Source organism: Stenella coeruleoalba, assembly GCF_951394435.1.
Source record: "Stenella coeruleoalba genome assembly, chromosome: 8".
Lineage (NCBI taxonomy): Eukaryota > Metazoa > Chordata > Mammalia > Artiodactyla > Delphinidae > Stenella > Stenella coeruleoalba.
The window spans coordinates 22,722,203-22,740,344 of NC_137154.1; the positions used below are offsets into that span (position 1 = coordinate 22,722,203).

General features: G+C 45.6%; 1 protein-coding gene across 1 annotated transcript in view; it reads right to left on the reverse strand.

Annotated features, from left to right (window-relative positions):
• Positions 1 to 14,568, reverse strand: part of LDLRAD3 (low density lipoprotein receptor class A domain containing 3) — a 256,451-nt gene extending 241,883 nt beyond the window's left edge. Inside the window, exon 1 of the mRNA XM_079929694.1 lies at positions 14,487 to 14,568. Coding sequence (XP_079785820.1) covers positions 14,487 to 14,532 — 46 coding nt within the window. The 5' untranslated portion in view covers positions 14,533 to 14,568. The remainder of the gene's footprint in view (positions 1 to 14,486) is intronic.
• Positions 14,569 to 18,142: the final 3,574 nt, after the last annotated feature.

The window sequence follows — 18,142 nt, forward strand, 5'->3', positions numbered from 1 at the left end:
ACCCAAATTCATAGAAAAGAACAGACTGGTGTTTGCCAGAGGGAGGGGCTGGGATGGGGGGGGCGGGTAGAGAAATGGGTGACAGTGGTCAAAAGGTACAAACTTCCAGTTTTATTCTTAATACGTCCTGGGATGTAATGTACAGCATGACGACTATAGTTAACAATACTGTATTATATATTTGAAAGTTGCTAAAGGAGTACATATTAAAAGTTCTCACCACAAGAAAAATAATTGTAACTATGTAAAGCAATGGGTGTTAACTTACTGTGCTAATCATTTCGCAATGTAGACATATATCAATTTTTTTTAAAAAGAAGTGAGATTCATTCTGGGTTGGGAATTGAATATGGGAGGAAAGCTTTCTAGACAAGGAAATTCACTAGTAGAGTTGTGAAGGGTATAGAGGAAGCTTTCTCTGAAAAACTGTACAAACACGGGCATAGCTTAAATCAATAGTAAGACCAGACAGCAAGCAAGGGTACACACTATAGACATAAGGCTGCGTTTAGCTGTGGGAGAAGGAACGAGCTGGGAAACCCTTCTCAGTCAAGCTGGCCAGAACCATCTGCTAAAACTCCAGCAAGAAATAGGGATCACTTGGGCACCAACACCGTCCGCCAAGAAAGTTAGGGCAAGGGTCATCTGTATCAGTTCAGCCCACTGGCAAGGCAGGGAGGGTGTTCCTGAAGAGGCCTGGGTGCCTGGAGGCCTGATGCTGCTGGGAAGGGCGGGGATGCAGGGTCCACCACTGCAGAGCCCTCTCCGAAGTATCCACTGGGATCTGCAAGCCAGACGAAAGCTGAGCGCACAAACCCATTGAGAGTTTTCTTATTATTGATTACTAATGTAGGCTGGCTTCAGCCTTTTTTCTCCCCATAGGTAACATTTCCCACCCATCTGAACGGGGGAGAGGCATAGGAGTTTACTCTCCATGCAGCCCTTGTAAATCATTGCTGTAAAATGTGTGGGAGAGTTAATTTATGGGAAGAGGTGGATTGAAGTGTTTGGCAAACGAGAAGGTCCAAAGCTAAGCAACAGACCTTAGAACAAAAAGCAGTAGTAATGCCAGTGACCAGGTCAGGCACCCAGGGGTCCTGAGAAGATCTGCAGAATTCAACAATTGACTTACAGCAAATTGCTAGCTTTTGGTGACAGAAGGCAATCGGGGCTAGATTTGATGGAATTTAGAAAAATGAAGAAATGCTATGTTGTGCCCCAAGTACCAAGGGGAAACTTATAACACACACATACTGCAAATCTGAATCATTCTGTTTCTTAAGAATTTTCTTTCCATGTAAGAATTATTCTTCGGGAACAGTGCCATCCAACAGAACTTTCTGCGATGACGGAGATTTTCCACATCTGAGCTGCCGAATAAGGTAGCCACTAGCCACGTGGGGCTAATGAGCATTTGGAATATGCCTGGTGTGGCAGAAGATCTTGATTTTTTATTTTATTTAATCTTAACTAATTTAACTGTAAGTAGCCACATGTGGCAAGTGGACGTCATATTGGAGAGCATCCTTCTTACTGTCTGTGTTGTATTCTAGCATATTGATGTGGTACCTCACCCTTTCTAGGAAGCATTAGCTTCCAGCCTTTCACCATTAAAAGCAATGCTGGCACACAATCCTCATAGCTGAATCTTTGTACACATCCCATCAGGATAAAGTCCTAGAAGTGGAATTGTGGAGTCAGTGGGTAATTACGCTTCTAGGCTCTTCCTACATAGCAAGACCACCCATTTACAGTAACATAGATGTGAGCAGAATTTTATCTATCACTAGCTGTTTTCACATACATGATCCTCAAAGGATCCTCAACGACTACCAGGTAGAATCAGACAGGGCAGGGAATAGCAGCCTGTATGTACAGACAAGGAAACAAGCTGTGAAAGAGCATGCCGCTGACTTGGTTGGTTTAGAGGATTTTTACAGCCGACATCAAAGAATACACCCAGCCATGCTGGGATGTTAGACCATTTGTTCTCCCACATCAGCTTAAGGAGGGAAAATGCCAATGCTACATTCACAAGTGAAAAGAGCAGGATATGAAATTGTATTCTCCGGATGATCAAAACGACATAAAAATCAAAGAAAATAAACCAACGTGTTAACAGTCTTTAGATCATAGAACTGTAAGTTTCGTTTTTCTAAATTTTTGTCCAAATTTTTACAATAAACTGGAATAATTATTTAAATAACATTTAGTTATACGTTACTAAATGTTAAACAACATGTAGTTATATTAGTGAGCAATAATAAAAGCTAAGAACCTCACATGCATTACCTCACTCACCAGATTTCTACATGGGAGGGACCATTATTATCCCTATTTACAGATGAAGACACAGTGGGTTGCAGAAGGTTGAAGAAACCTGGCCAAAGCTGAGGCAGTGAGCTGGGATTTGAACCTAGGCTGGCTCCCTGGAAAGCCTGCATTCTTAGCTACGACATAAGTGCATCTCAAACTTGAACGCGAGCCAGGATCACCCGAGGATCTTGTTTAAGTGTAGATTCTGATTCAGGTGATGCTTGATGCTGTCGGCCTGGAGACCCCATTTTGAGTCGCAAAGCTCTCCACCATAATCCCATGACAAGATTACCTTCTTAAAGGAGCAAATACACCATACTCAACCAGGAAGATGTTTTCTAATAATTTAAATAATGTCAATGCTTACTAAGATATAAAAGCAAAAACAGATTTGTCTTCTCAATCACTTTTGCAGTCTCCTTTTCTATCCATATGGCAGGGCTTAAACTGCTCTTGTAAATTCCCACCCACAGACGCTGGTGTCAGAATAAGCCCAACTCGAAGCTTTATCAACCTTCTCGTCTCATTAGCAGGGAGGATTTTATCCCCAAAGCTTCCGTTAGCAAACAATTCCACAAACCCATGGAGCAGGTATGTGGAGGAAAGGCCCCAGGGGTGTCCCGAGGAAGCAGCCGGTCTCACCCGCCACCCCTGACGGCAGATTCTCGTCGCCGAGTCACCAGCACATTTTAGATTTGGTGGTCCCTATTCCCACGGACCTTTTCTTTGAAACATTAAAATTAGGTACTCTCTAAATGTTTTAACCTTCCAAAATCTGGCAAGCACTTGCTAATCTTATCTCAAAGAACCTTCAACACCCTTTAATTATGTTCCTAATTCTTCATGTCTTTTTACATGGCATTATCAGATACTTGTTTAATGAAACTTTTGCCATTTGCAGTAACCCTGTTTATCTCCTTTAATGCTTAATGCTATGCAATTACTCATCTGATACCACGAAAGTAGCCCTTGCATATAGGATTTTATTTCCCTAACTTTTCACTCTCTATCTTTTGGATTTTACTATGTCTCTTACAATGAATAGATGGGTAATTTTTTTTCCGCAAGAGTTAGCGACATTTTGTTGTACACTTAGTCTTATAATTGATGTATTTCTATTACCCTCCACTTCCTTCTAAGATTATATTGATTGATGCACTTCCTTCCTTGAATCATTTGTGTGGTTTCAGTAGCAAACTTTTATTTCCTTTTAAATTAGACCGGAAGATAACCTTAATTTTCTTATTGTTTAATGTTTTCAACACGTTATTTTATAAGAGAACTGCTTTCACTTTTTCCTCGCAGTAACTTCTCACGTTCCTTAAGTAAACTGTGTGAAGTCCCCTCAAATGGAATTAAGATGCACAGCAGTTTTCATTCACCTGTCAGAAACCCCTGTTTATACGCCACATGCTAGACTCCCAATTGTCTAATTTATCACCTGACTTTACAATTGCTATAATCCATTTCCCTCTCAAAGGCCTCTCTCTTTTTGTCATGTTTTTTTTTTAAGCCACAGGTGTCTCTGGTAAAGATCTCTGCAGGTCTCTGAAGCCAAATGAGACTGTTTTAACATCTAGAGAAGAAACAATGTGTCACCAAAGGGCAACATCTAAATTTCATTCTTCCCTCAACTGCTTCTCTTCTTCAAAGTCACAGTCACTTATCTTTAGTGATCACCTCCGTGCCTTCCAGGTAACTTACAGGAAAACCTATTGTGTGACAGACACGAAGCCAAGCCCTGACTCAGATGCTGGACTGTAAAACAAAGAAGATGGACATCAAAGAACACGACAGACCCCATCCCGCCTCATGGAACTTGAATCACACGAGAATGGGAGAGTTCTTTCTTCAGTTCAAGATTATTGCTGAGTTACATTTTGTGGGTACTTTCAAAAGGTCCTGAGATTGCCCCCTCAGTGCTGGACTGTGTTCCTTTCCCTGAACATATAGTCCAATTTCATTATCATCTACTTGGGCAACATATCTGAACTTTGGGCATGCTAAATCTTCCCCTACTGCATCACTGCTGTCCTTCACAGGTTCCACAGATGTTTATCGTTTCTCTATAACATTTACAAGGTTAATGCAATCTTTAATTAATACGAAATATTCCTGATGCGAGTCATTCTTTCCAACTTTATCTCTTTTACAGTAATTAGCAACCATTCTTTCCAGTCCCGCTAAGCCAGGCCCCAGCCAGCTGGGCTCCCTCCTATCATACCTTTTAATCAAACTTTTATAAAGTCTGCTTCTGAAACTTCCATTCGGTTCTGTTCTGGTTTCTTTTAGCATCAACAGTTTTTTACAGCTTTGGATGTTTTTCTGATGAAACACCCTATGCTGCTAATCACTCTTTCATCGTCCCCAGACTCCCCCATCTTATTTTTATAATAAAAAAACAAGTTAAATTTAGCACTTTCCAAACCAATCGAGAGGCTTTTTTTTCAACTGACTATGGAGCTACAAGTGTGATGAGGTCTCACTTCTCAGCCATGTCCAGTTAGTTTAATGACTCTCGGAGAACACTGCCCTGATTCAAGGCAAAAGCTGAAGGAAAATGCTCCACTAAGGCCATCAAAGACAGCGTACTTGTGATATCCCTAGAGCTAACCTCACTGGGCCTTATAATAACGAGAAGGGATTTTTAATGCAATAAAGTTACACACCGTTTATATTTTCGTTTCTCTCTGCCAACAGGCACACGAGTGTCCCACATGGAACGCCGGCATCTTAGGTCCGCACGTCTTCTAAATCAAGTTATTCATACAGCCATGTCCCTCCAGCGCCCAGTTCCTGAAGGCCTGCTCCAGAGTCAGCTAACTGGCTGCCCTCCCTCTTTGCTGCAGCCTCCCTCCAGGCCAGAGACAACCCTGTCTTTAGACTGAACTACGTCGCCTGTCGAAAATCACAGTTGGACTTGAGCACCTGCAAATTCACCCAAATTACAGTCTCCTGGTATCACAATGACTCATTAAAAAGAGAAACAGTTTTCAGGAGAGAACTTGGGAGTAAGGGTTTGGAATTCTGAGGCTCATTCTGGCTTGCCTGTAGTTATTAACGCTTTTCAGACCTGCAGCGTTACTTCCACACAAGACTGGACCTGCTGCCCACGAGAGTCCCTTGGTTTGAGGTAACAAGATGGGGCAAATTCTTGCCAGCTACAACTTCTTTCTGGTACAGTACATTAACATTTCACCTTCCACAATAAATAACATCAATGAGTAGTTCAGAAAAAGTTCTCTCTCATGTGAACTAAACAAGCTTAAGCTCAGAGTGAGAAAATAAGAAAAAACTTAGATTTTTTCTTTTTATATGAGGCATTATAATCAGCACTATATTTCTGCCTTAAAAATCTATTTCTAGACTTTATAAACAGTGGGCCCTTCTTTTGGGCACCCAGCACTATTTGAGGGCAGTACTGACCAAAAAGAAATTGCTTTTGGTTGGTATTCCAACAAAATATTTCCATCAAAGGGGGGGAAAAAATTCTCCATCATGAATACATTCAAAGGCAAGTCTCATGGTGCTGAAATAATTTGTTGTTATTGTTTCTTTTAATAAAGGAAGCCTCTACAGAGGCTAATTTAAATGCTTATAACAACAAGTTCTCCATAGCAGGGAAGAGCAAAATGTCAGTTTCAATCGGCCAAGGACAGGCCACTTGAATAAAATCAACTTGAGATATGCCCCGACCAATGGCTCTCCAACAGATCATTCTATCCAACATAATAAGCATGGACTCAATACTGACACCACTACCCAGTGATGGAATTCTCTAGCACAAGCTAGGGAGTACACCTCCTTCTTCCAACACACGCGAACTTGAGTGTCTACTCAGTGCCAAAGCAGTAGAGCCAGCGGTCAAGAGCACAGGTTTAAGTTGTGCAGACCTACATGACAATTCTGAAACCACCTCTTACTGGCTGCGGGCTTGGGAAAATTCCTTGGCCTTCTAGTTTCCCCATCTCTGAAATGGCAAAGCATACCACCTACCTAAGTGAACTGCTGTGAAAATGAAATAAGATTCATCAGCATAGGAGGCATGAAAAAAATTACGGTATTGACATATACCAGATGTTTTTAAAGCTGTTTTTAAAAGAATGGGTAGTTATATAAGAACGAAAAGAAAGATGGCCAAGAAGACACATACCTTTGGTACTGGAACATCTCCGAAATCAGGATGTGCCTCATTCATCTTTAATACTGTAACATCGCTGAAATCAAGATGTGCCCAACAGCCAACAGCCTCTTATGAGAGCACAGGGTAAGCAGAAGCTGTGATCTATTGGTCACTGGCAGTGCCTGGGTGAACTTGGTCACAGCGGCTGATGTGAGTCATCACTTCCGTCCAGTTCTGTGCATTGTTGGTAATGCAGAGGTTGAATTTACCTGCTATTCAGAATGTCTTGTAAAAGATGACACTAAAATTTTGCACTGAAATGAAAAATTATTGTGTATACAAAAAGGCAAGGAAACCGCGTAAATTTGAAAATAGGGAAACAAATATCTGTCATTGGAGAAAGACTAAAATTCCATATTTTCTTGCAAAGCATAAGCCAAACACCTTAAAGGAAGGTGCTTGAATATATCCAGAAACAGCTGAAACCATACCACATTTTGTTTCTGAGATAGAGGCAAAAGGATTGCCATTCACGAACTGAGAAAGTGAACCGCAAGGGAAGTTGAGTGAAAAGGCCAAATGCTTTGGAATAACTGGAAGGTTTAAACAACAGGAGGCAGGTGTGACCAATTCAGATAACTCAAAGTAGAACTGACAAAATTCAGTCTTTAAGTAAAAAAAGCAAGTCAAAAAACTACAAATATAGACAAGTATGAGCTCATTAAACTCTATGAGCACACAAGGACTAAAGTGATATATACCAGACAGTTAATAGTAATTTTCAAAAGAGGAAAAAAAGGTAAACAGGATGAAGAGAGATTTTAATGTTTTATTTTAATGACTTCTGTTGTGCTTGAAATTTTTATAGTGAGCATATATTCAATGCATTATTTTTGTAATGTTTTTAATTCAGGAAGATTACAACAAAATGATACATGTACAGTCTTGGCACCCTGCCGGGTAGAGTAACCCTCCAGTGAGTGGTAGCCGTTATTACGCTCCTAGACCCCGCAAAAGAAATAAGAAATATGACATATACATTTAACATATGATCCTAGCCCTTAAGGAGTTTACAAGCTAGTAGGATTAGTGACTAAAAGAGGTAAGATATATATATATAAAGACATGTATACATACATACACCAAGATATGTGTGTGTATATATATACATATACCAAGATATGTATATTATACATATATACACATATTTATCATATACAGTGTATGTAGTATGTACATATATGTGTCTGTAGGTAGTATGATAAGATAAAGAAGGTTGTTGCCTAAAGCCACAGAAGAAATGTCTCATTAGAATCTCATAAGCCTAGAGCTAAAAGAGCCTTAGAATACCAACAGACGTACCCCAACATTTTACCTGGATAGCTAAAGCTAAAGAAGCAAGCTAGGACATGTGTCATCACCTCTGAAACCTGATCAAGAATGACCCATCCAACCTGGAGGGCATTATACTCAGTGAAAGAAGTCAGACAGAGAAAGATAGATACTGTATGACATCACTTATATGTGGAATCTAAAAAATACAACAAATGAGTGAATACAGCATAAACGAAGCAGACTCACAGATGTAGAGAACAAGCTACTGGTTACCAGTGGAGTGGCAATAAAGGGGTTGGGAGTGGGAGATACAAGCACTACTGGGTGTAAGACAGGCTCAAGGATGTATGGTACAACACAGGGAATATTGCCAATATTTTGTAATAACTTTAAATGAAAAGTAACATATAAAAATGAAAAATTTTTTTAAAGAATGACCCATCCATTAAACATTCCCAATGACCAGATATCCACGTTTGCCAAGACCTTGTGACATACACACAGCTTTGTTCCCAAGAAGGTTGTGCATCCGTCAGTATATCTCACATTTAGAAACACCTCCAAAACCCCACTTTTGGGAGACGTGTCTCTGCCCTTCCCAGATCACGACAGAGGCAAACAACCCCATTTCCTTCACTGGATCATTTAATTCTTCAAGGGCCAAGAACAAGTTCTACACAGCTCTGCCCCCCTACAGCACAGAGCTGGTACCGCACTAGTGAACAGCCAAATAAAGGGTCAAGGAGAGTTTTCGAGTTACCCAGAGACAAAAGGGAAAAAAAGGGTCGCCTGCTCGGGAAGCTAGGGCTCTTCCCTGGAGAAGCCTTTTGGAAGAGGGCGTGATTGAGGCTCTCGTGTGCCTGAGGGAAGATAACGAGCACTTCTCCCCTTCAAACCCAGCGCCCCTCTATTGGTACATCCTTTCTCCCGCGAACCCACACACAAAAGAAGGCAGCGGCAGACAATGCACTTCGCTGGTCTGAAGAGAGGAGGAAGCAAAAGACCCAAGGAAGACTGGCCACCGAACAAAGGAGAAGGACAAAGGAGGACAGCTGCGAGGCAAAGTGTCTTAAAGGAATGCAAGAGTTACAAAGTGACGCAGAGTGTAACTTTCCAAAGACTTCAGAGAAGAAAGCAGAAGATGAGAATTTCTCCAAAACCAACTGGCTGCTAGTACAGAGGATTCCCCTCCACACACTCCCGCCCACCTGCAGAAGGAACTCAAGTTATAAAAGCTTTTGATGGGAAGGGGGAGGGAACCACGGGGAGAAATGGGAACTGAGCGGAACAATGACTGCTCTGTAGGGCAGAGGCAGGGGGACTTCCAGGGTAAGATTTCAACGCGCAACTCCCAAGGCAAACTTTCAGATAGCTTCTCCTCCAGTTCCCTGCGCTAGTGAGCCTCCCGAGCTTAACAGCTTACTCAGGGAACCGAGTGGCTTCTGGTGTCACCCGCCACCTTTTTTTTTTTTTTTTTTGCGGTACGCGGGCCTCTCACTGTTGTGGCCTCTCCGGTTGTGGAGCACAGGCTCCGGACGCGCAGGCTCAGCGGCCATGGCTCACAGGCTCAGCCGCTCCGCGGCATGTGGGATCTTCCCGGACTGGGGCATGAACCCATGTCCCCTGAATCGGCAGGCGGACTCTCAACCACTGCGCCACCAGGGAAGCCCCCGCCACCTGCCTTTTACCTGCTTTCTCAGCCTGTCACTCCCAAGGGAACCAATTCCACAATCTCCAAGGTTACCCGCTTTCACTTATGGCACAAGAGGGAAACAGGAGGGAAAGGTCAATGCTGAGGGTGTTTCTACATAAAAATGTATTTTCACACTGACTGAACTTGTAGGGTTGCAGAAACAGAAAGCAGAAACCTGATGACTAAGACACCCTTGGGAGGAGGATGCCATCCTGAACCACTGCATCTAAAAGACACTCTCAGGATGAGCAGTCAGAATGCTCAAGATGTATGGCGAGGGGGCACTCACACCAGACCAGGGGTTCTCAACTGGGGTACTCAAGTGGGGGTGATTTTTGCCCCCAGGGGGCATTTGGTAACAGCTGGAGACGTTGTTGGTTGTAACAACCGGGGGAGGCTGCTACTGGCATCAAGGACCAGGGATGCTGCTAAATACCGTACAATGCACAAGACAGCCTCCATAACAAAGAACTCTCCGGCCCCAACGGCAACAGCACCGAGGCGGAGACACTTCCCTAGACTAACCCCATCCCTGCAGCCGTCTCCAAAACCCTAACAATCCTACCTGAAAGAAACATTTGCCATGCCTCTGACTGGGCAGTTACCGCGTCACAAAAGTCCACGTATCCCGTAAGCAAGAGTAAACAGCAAGCAGATGTGACACGCAAGTGCTGCATCCTCAGATGTTCTCCCAGTAAACGTCTTCAAGGGCGCTCCTCAGGACCCAAGAAAGTAGATTCTTTCACAACAATTACAATGAAAGAGAGACAGACACACACACACACACACACACACACACACAGAGGAGCTGTCATCTTAAAAATCTCCCCAATTGTCAGGTAGAGGCACAGGCAAAAAGAGCTGTACAGTTAGGATGGCCCATGCGATTCCAAAATATTCCAAAGAGAGAAAGAAAGAGGGGAAGAGAACAAACAGGACAACTCCACAGCCAAAAACAGATTTGCCCCCAGGGCTATCTCATAGCTAAAAACAGTTCAATCACTCTGAGTCATCCATGGTATATAGCATCTTTTATTTTTTAATTGTAAAATATGATAAACATATAAGAGACGGGAAATGTAAATATTGAGCTTAATGAATGAAAACAAACCCACGTAACTACAACTCAGGTCAAGAAATGGAACCGTGTCCAGTGGTAACTCCCTGCCAGGTGTGCCCCTCCCAGGCACAGAGTAAAAATACGGGTGCTATTTTGAAAGTTCCATTTTTACTCAAGGACTGGGATTTATTTCATTTTATTTTTTTTTATTTATTTATTTTTGGTTGTGTTGGGTCTTCGTTGCTGTGCACGGGCTTTCTCTGGTTGCGGCGAGCAGAGACTACTCTTCATTGCGGTACGTGGGCTTCTCACTGTGATGGCTTCTCTTGTTGCGGAGCAGAGGCTCTAGGCGCATGGGCTTCAGTAGTTGTGGCACACGGGCTCAGTAGTTGTGGCTTGCGGGCTCTAGAGCGCAGGCTCAGTAGTTGTGGCGCACGGGCTTATTTGCTCCGCGGCATGTGGGATCTTTCCGGACCAGGGCTCGAACCCATGTCCCCTGCATTGGCAGGCAGATGCTCAACCACTGCGCCACCAGGGAAGTTGCTGGGATTTATTTTTATGTATTACCACAAATACCAACTGCTGTGACTGCAAAGTGGACAGATTTGGGAAGGGGGGCTGTTTATGGAAACAAGCTCATGGATTAATTCACGAAAGCACATGGGGGAAAGGCATGGAAGGATGCCTAGAAACAGGGGGGGAAAGCCCAGACTGTGGCCCAAGAGAAACTTGAGTTAGAATCTGGCACCCTGGGCACAGAGGACCTCTCAGGAGCCACAAAATGACTTCCCATCACATGATATTATTGGAAAAATTCAACGGGATCATGTGTTTCAATGGCGAGCAAAGCACCTCATACACAGGAGACAGTCCACAAATACTGGGTTCCCTTTCCTCTCCTTGCCCATGAAAAGATGCAAGGTTGAAAAGGCCATGACTTTCATAGATTATGTGATTAGAAACCGTCCTAATCCCCAAATTCTCTAAACTGTTTCACAAAAGTGATGATACAAGTCCACTTTCAAGTTACCCAGGTGACTTTGACAACGAGGCATCTAAACCAGTCTTGCAGGCCCAGAAGGTACCGTCCTCCCTCCCCTACTGGCTCATATCCCTGTCTCTCCCTCACGTATCACAAGGTGAAAGGCCTAAGTGGGCTGTCAGGAAAAAACACCTCACACCCCAGTAGGGAGCCTTCATCCATCTCTTTGAAGACGAACAGCAACAAGGTGTGTTTATTTGTACTTGGTGCACACGGCCTCATCGACCGGCCTGGGCTGCACGAAGCGACTCAGTTCGTTAAAAATAATAATAATAAAACCCACCCACTCACACCACTAAGCAGATCTCTCCAGGAGAAAAGGTCAACACCCACACTCCTGGGTGCACACAGGGGAAATCAAGCCTTTTCAAAGATAATGTCAGGCAGTCCCTAAAAGGTCAGCCAGGAAGGAGGTGAGCTGTCTGACCCCCTCAGGGCCCGGCCACCATTAGACATGCCTCACCATCCACGCACTTACATCCACCGAGCCCACCACGGGAAGGAAAGCTGGGTATCAGATGGGCTGAGCCTTTCTCACAGGCTACAGTAAAAAGTAATAGCGGTCAAAATCGATGCTTCACTTCCCTAACACAAACAATAAAAACAAAGGAAGAAAAATACATACACAAACATATGAAGGCGTCTGAGAAGGTTCCTGAAAAACAAAGGCCTCCAGATTGCTCTAGAAATGCCTTTCAGACCTACAAAGACCCGGAACTCAGACTAGGGCTCCACTCTGACCCCAGGTTTCTTTACAGACTATCAAAAGAAGACAGAAGTCAAAAGCACCAGCTTTTATAATCTCTCTTGTTCTATCAACTTCCCGGAAGAGGATCGAGCTGTAGGATATGGGATAGAAGGCCAGGGTCCCTGGCCTACTATGAACCCCAAACTGAACCACCATGCTGGCTTCAGGAAAACTGACCAGCCCTGTTTCTGGTAACACTTCAGGTCAAAGTAGAATCCCTGCTAGAAGGATGATGCTTAATATAACAGGAAATGCATACACCCCAACCTGCCTAGAAGTTTCTAAACCAACAACTAACTGTAAAGGTGAGACAAAACCACACAAGCTCAATGACCACAGGTAACAGAAAACTACCACCTGGGACAGCCAGGCATTCTGTGACCGCACCCCCTCCATTTTTCCCTCCCCATTATGACTATTTTATTTATTTCAGCCCTATTTTATACGTACACACACGTATTAAGTAACCCGTGCTGACCAGAGAAAGACAAAATTAACTTTACGGTTATTTTTACAGAGTTGGAGACTCAACCAAAGCAACCCAGTACTAACTGGGAGATGCAATAAATAACACTTTCCACTGAGCCTCAAGCAGCTCTCTGAGGACAAACACAAGTCCCGGCTTCCAGACTGTCCTGCTTGGGTGTTATCAGGGGACACACCAGGGCAATGCAAATTGAGAGCATGAATCTAGGCAGGTCTTTGTGTCTGAGATGTCCTGGAAATCTGCCTGTTCTAACAGCCTCCAAATAATCATTCACCCCTACCCGTGAGTGCCAGTGCCCTCTTGGAACTCTCTCCCTGTGGTGGCCCAATAGTTCAGGAGGAACAAGGCACTGTGACCCAGACCTGGTTAAAAATCCACAGCAGCCACCAGCATTCCACCCTCACTGGAAGCCACAGCAAACCCACAGACATCTAAACGGGAGTCTCCAGGAGTGGGGATGATGTCATAGGTCTGAGAGTGGGGGAAGGCTACCCAGTGGATTCTGAGGATGGCCAGGACCAGGGACTTCAAGGAAGGAGGAGATTTCTCTTTCCAAGTGCACACCTGGCAGGGAGGGGGAACTTCAGAATTAAGTGAGTCTCCACTTCCCCAACAAACACACCACCAAAGACACCTCCACAGCAAGTAGCTAGAAGCATCTGGGAGAATCAGGCATTAATTAGACACGAGGATGGCACCGACGTCAGGCAAGCCAGCTTCTGCTGAAGAAAGTTCACTGGGCCCTGTCACCTACTTTTCTGGGCATCAGCCGCCCAGAAATAAACATCAAGGGGCCAAGGGCGTGGCGACCCTAGGAGGGGCAGCTGACAGCTGTGGCCGGCGGGCAGGGGCAGGGGAAGGGCTCCAGGCTGGAATTCGGAGCGCGCCCACATCAGCAGAAAAGTTCCCTGGAATAGCATGCTGCTCCTGGGGACCTCAGGATGCACACGCTACGGCGATGCCAGGTTCAAAGGGCCGGCAGATGAAGCCCGGATTCTCTCCCAGGGCATCTCGCCATTGTAGGTCGAGTGGGGGTAATCAGATGATTTAAATAAATGTCCTGCTCCCAGTATCAATGGGAAAGATTAATAATTCCCAGGTCCGGCCCTGCTTCATCTTTCTTTGCCCAAACCAAACACAGCCCCAGGGAGGAATGGAAGGAAACGGCGATTACCGGTCGCCCTGCGGTCCAGGTAGGAAACTGAGGCACGGGGGTGCACACAAGAGAAACCAAAGGGGACCTGGAGAGGCTAGCACAGCACGGAGCATCCCGCGTCTGCGATGATGGGATCAGGGAAGCGTTCTCTCCCCTCCCCTCCCTTCCTCCTTTCCCCTACACAACACACACACACACACACACACACACACACACACACACGCACGAACTCTCCAGCTACGCCCAATCAGGGCAGCTGCCGGGCTCCCCAGAGCCGGACTGCACACAAAGCCCCGCCCGTGCACACACAACACAGCACAAGCCGGCGCGCACGCCCACACAATAGGACGGCGCGCACCCCGCCGCGGCCCCTCGCCGGGGTCCCGGCCAGCCCGGCGCCGGGGTCCGCCCTCCGTGCACACCCGCGCCGGGAGACGCAGCCCGGGCAAGAGGAGGGGGCACGATCGCAGCCCGGCCGCCGCGTCCCGCGCCCCGAAGAAAGTTCGCCGGACGCCCCCCGACTCACCCGCGGCGCTGCTCAGCAGCAGGCACAGCGGCCCCAGCAGCCACATGGCGCGGCCGCTGCTCCCGTTGCCCGGCGCCGTCGCTGCCCCCGCGGCCTCGGCGCTGACCCCGCCCCTCGCCGCGCCGGCCCCGCCCACCGCTGTCCCTCCTCCCGCCCGCCCCGCCCTCCTCGGCCAGGCCGGCCCCGGCCCAGCTCCGCGAAGTTTTGCGAGCGTCCCGGCTGCGCGCCGAGCCCGCGTCCTGCCTAGAGTGTCCAGGCTCGGAGAGGCCGCGGAGGAGGCCGCGGAGGGTCCGGCCCTGGCGGCCTCTCGCCGCCAACCCCGTCTGGCGGCGAAGATCTAGTAATAGCCCGGGCTCTGTTCTTGCCTTCTCTTTCTCTTTTTCCTCCGCCTTTTGCTCCTCCATCGTCTGGGGATGCCGCGCTCACCATCTCCTCCTCAGTCCCAAATTTGGATTCTTTACGGAACTACAAAATGAGTGTACTCTAGGGAGGGAAAGAAAAAGTTGGAAGAAAGGGCCAAATATTATGAAAAAAAAAATTATATATATATATATATATATATATACACACATATACGTATGTATTATTTTTAGTAGCTAGAGTGGAATACGGTGAGTGCTTCTCAAACTTCTCAGACGCATCGACGCACCGGGACTCTGACTCAGTAGGTATGGGGTGGAGTCTAAGATTCTGCTTTTCTAACAAGCTTTTAGGTGATTTGGAAACTGATGGTGAACCACATGTGGAGTAGGCACACAGCATTGCCCTGTGCTTTATTTCCTCTGGATCTTGTCTACCTAGACCAGGGGAACTTTGGGTCCCAATTTGCAGAAAAGGAAAGTAAATGTGAAAGTAGAAGCCCACATACAAAAAGAAGTTGGGGCCCCAGTGCAGTTGGGGCTCCAAGACAGCACTGGTGACAGTTCTCAAAGAATTTAGATGGAGGAAGAATCAATGACACTTTCGTGCTCCACTCTCCAGCCCCTCCCCTCCCCAGAAAACAACCAAAGCAAAAACAACAACAAAAAACCGAACGCAAGTAATCGCCCAAAACTGGAAATATCCATCAACTAAGGAATGGATACACAAATTGTGTTCTATCACCTAATGCAACAACGTGAATAAATCTTAAAAGCATGCTAAGAGAAAGAATCCAGCCTCCAAGGGTACATTCTATATGATTTCATTTTTTTTTTTAATGTGGACGATTTTTGAAGTCTTTATTGAATGTGTGACAGCATTGCTTCTGTTTTATGTTTTGGTATTTTTTTGGCCCTGTGGCATGTGGGACCTTAGCTCCCCGACCAGGGATCAAACCCGCACCCCCTGCATTGGAAGGTGAAGTCTTAACCACTGGACGGCCAGAGAAGTCCCCTATGATTCCATGTATAAGACATGAGGGGTGGGCTTCCCTGGTGGCGCAGTGGTTGAGAGTGCGCCTGCCGATGCAGGGGACGCGGGTTCGTGCCCCGGTCCGGGAGGATCCCGCATGCCGTGGAGCGGCTGGGCCCGTGAGCCATGGCCGCTGAGCCTGCGCGTCTGGAGCCTGTGCTCCGCAACGGGAGAGGCCACAACAGTGAGAGGCCCGCGTACCGCAAAAAAAAAAAAAAAAAAAAGAAAGACATGAGGGGTGAGGGCAAGGGAGCGAAACAAAACTCTAGGGACCAAAATCAGATCAGTAGTTATCAGGGTCTGGCCTAGGGAAGAGGATGAGTGCAAAGGGGTGCAAGGGAAACTTCTGAGGTGGTGGGCTGTTCTGCATTGCGATTATGGTGGTGGTTACACAACTTTATACATTTGTCGAAACAGAGAACTACATCCCTAAAACCCACACCTAAAACAAGTGAATTTTACTGCATATAAATCGTACCAGTTTGGAGGAGCAAGGAGGGTGTGGGTGCTGGGACTGTGGGTGAGGGAGCTTGTAGATAGGATGCGCACACTAGATTTGGGATGCTCTGGACACAACCTGCAGGATACTGAACTTCAATGCTGTTGTTTTTTAATTATCTGTTCTAGTCTGGAAACATGAAGGCTAAAGTGAATCAGGTCAAAATTTTAAAATACCAGTGATGGTTCAAGGTAATGAGAAAATGTGAAGCAATGTAGGAGAGTTGAGCAAGTTCCATATTACAAAGGAGTTTGTCAAGCATGGAAAACATAAACAAATTCTCCAAAAGATTTAGCAACTGGGGGTTTTATCCTGGGATCCATGAAACACTAGGGAGCTCATCTCATAAGCTTCAAAGAGTTTTAAAGCCCCCCCAAATTTTATGCATATTTCAGGTGTGTGTATTTTTCCAGGAAGCATGTTGGAATGAGGCCCCTGGCCTCTGATAAAGATACACAAGAAGGCAAATAATATCTCCTACAGCTACTCATTTTCCCCCAAACATTAGGAAATACAGAAAGAGAATGGATCTGACCCAATACCATCTTTCTTGTTTCCTTGTGTTACTTTGGGTACATGACCTTCAACTCTGGATTTAGTGTGCCTGGCTTGCTTTCTGTCTCTCTGTCTTTCTCTGTCTCTGTCTCTGTCTCTGTCTGTCTGTCTCTCTCTCTCTTTCACACACACACACACACACACACACACACACATTTCTTTTAAATATATGAATATCTTTGAAATCATTCCAACAATGTAAAGCCCTCTTTACATTCAATGGTTGTTTTTATACTTACATTGAATCACTCCCAACCTCCTCACCATATAAGCTGGGCAGGAGGTAAAACCATTCTTTATACTTCATTACTCTCCTCTTTCCCAGTTCTTTACAATTCTATCAAATGCACAGGACACTCGGTTTCCAGAAAACATGGTAGGTTCCAGTGCTAACTGTCCAGATCTCAGGGAGCCAGTCCCAAGTCGTTTTTTACAGTTGGTTTCATACAAATCAAAACCAGAGTGCTTTATGTCGCTTATTTACCAAAAATGAGACACTCTGACCTTGGATGTGTGCTTTGAACATGGCTTCACGTTGCTGAAGGAGGGAAGAAAGAGTTTTGTCTCTCCGTGGTCTTTGGTAGAATGCTCTATAGTTCCCATACTTTTTCTCATTAACTCCTCACAGCAGCTCCAGCGACATCACAGGTGAAAACAGCACAAACTAGACTTGAGCTCAGCTTCTTCTTACATGTGCTCCAATTCTCTTCACTTGCCACACATTAGTCTGTAACTTTGGGCAAGTTATCAGCCTCTCTGAGCCTTAGTTTCCTTATCTGTAAAATGGGGATAAAAAGAGCACCTGGATCTTAGGGTTGCTGTCAGGATTCAACGAGATATGTAAAGTCTTTAGCATAGTACCTTGCACATAGTAATTGCTCAAGGAAAGTTAGATGCTGGTGTGATTGTGGCTGTGATTCATATTACAAGGCAGCTGCTGTGGTAGCCAGTCTCCAAGATGGCACTGAAAGATCCTTGGCTTCTGGTATCCATGCTTTGTGTAGTCCCCTCCCACCCTTGAATGGGGCTGGCCGACATATGTGACCAACGGATATTGTGGAAGTGACAATGGGTAACTTCTAAGGCTAGGTCACAAAGGACATAGCAGTTTCTTCCTTGCTCTCTTAGATCCCTTGCTCTGCGCAAAGCCAGCCACCATGTTGTGAGGACACGCGAACATCCCTGTGGGTACGCCCACATGGAGAGGGAC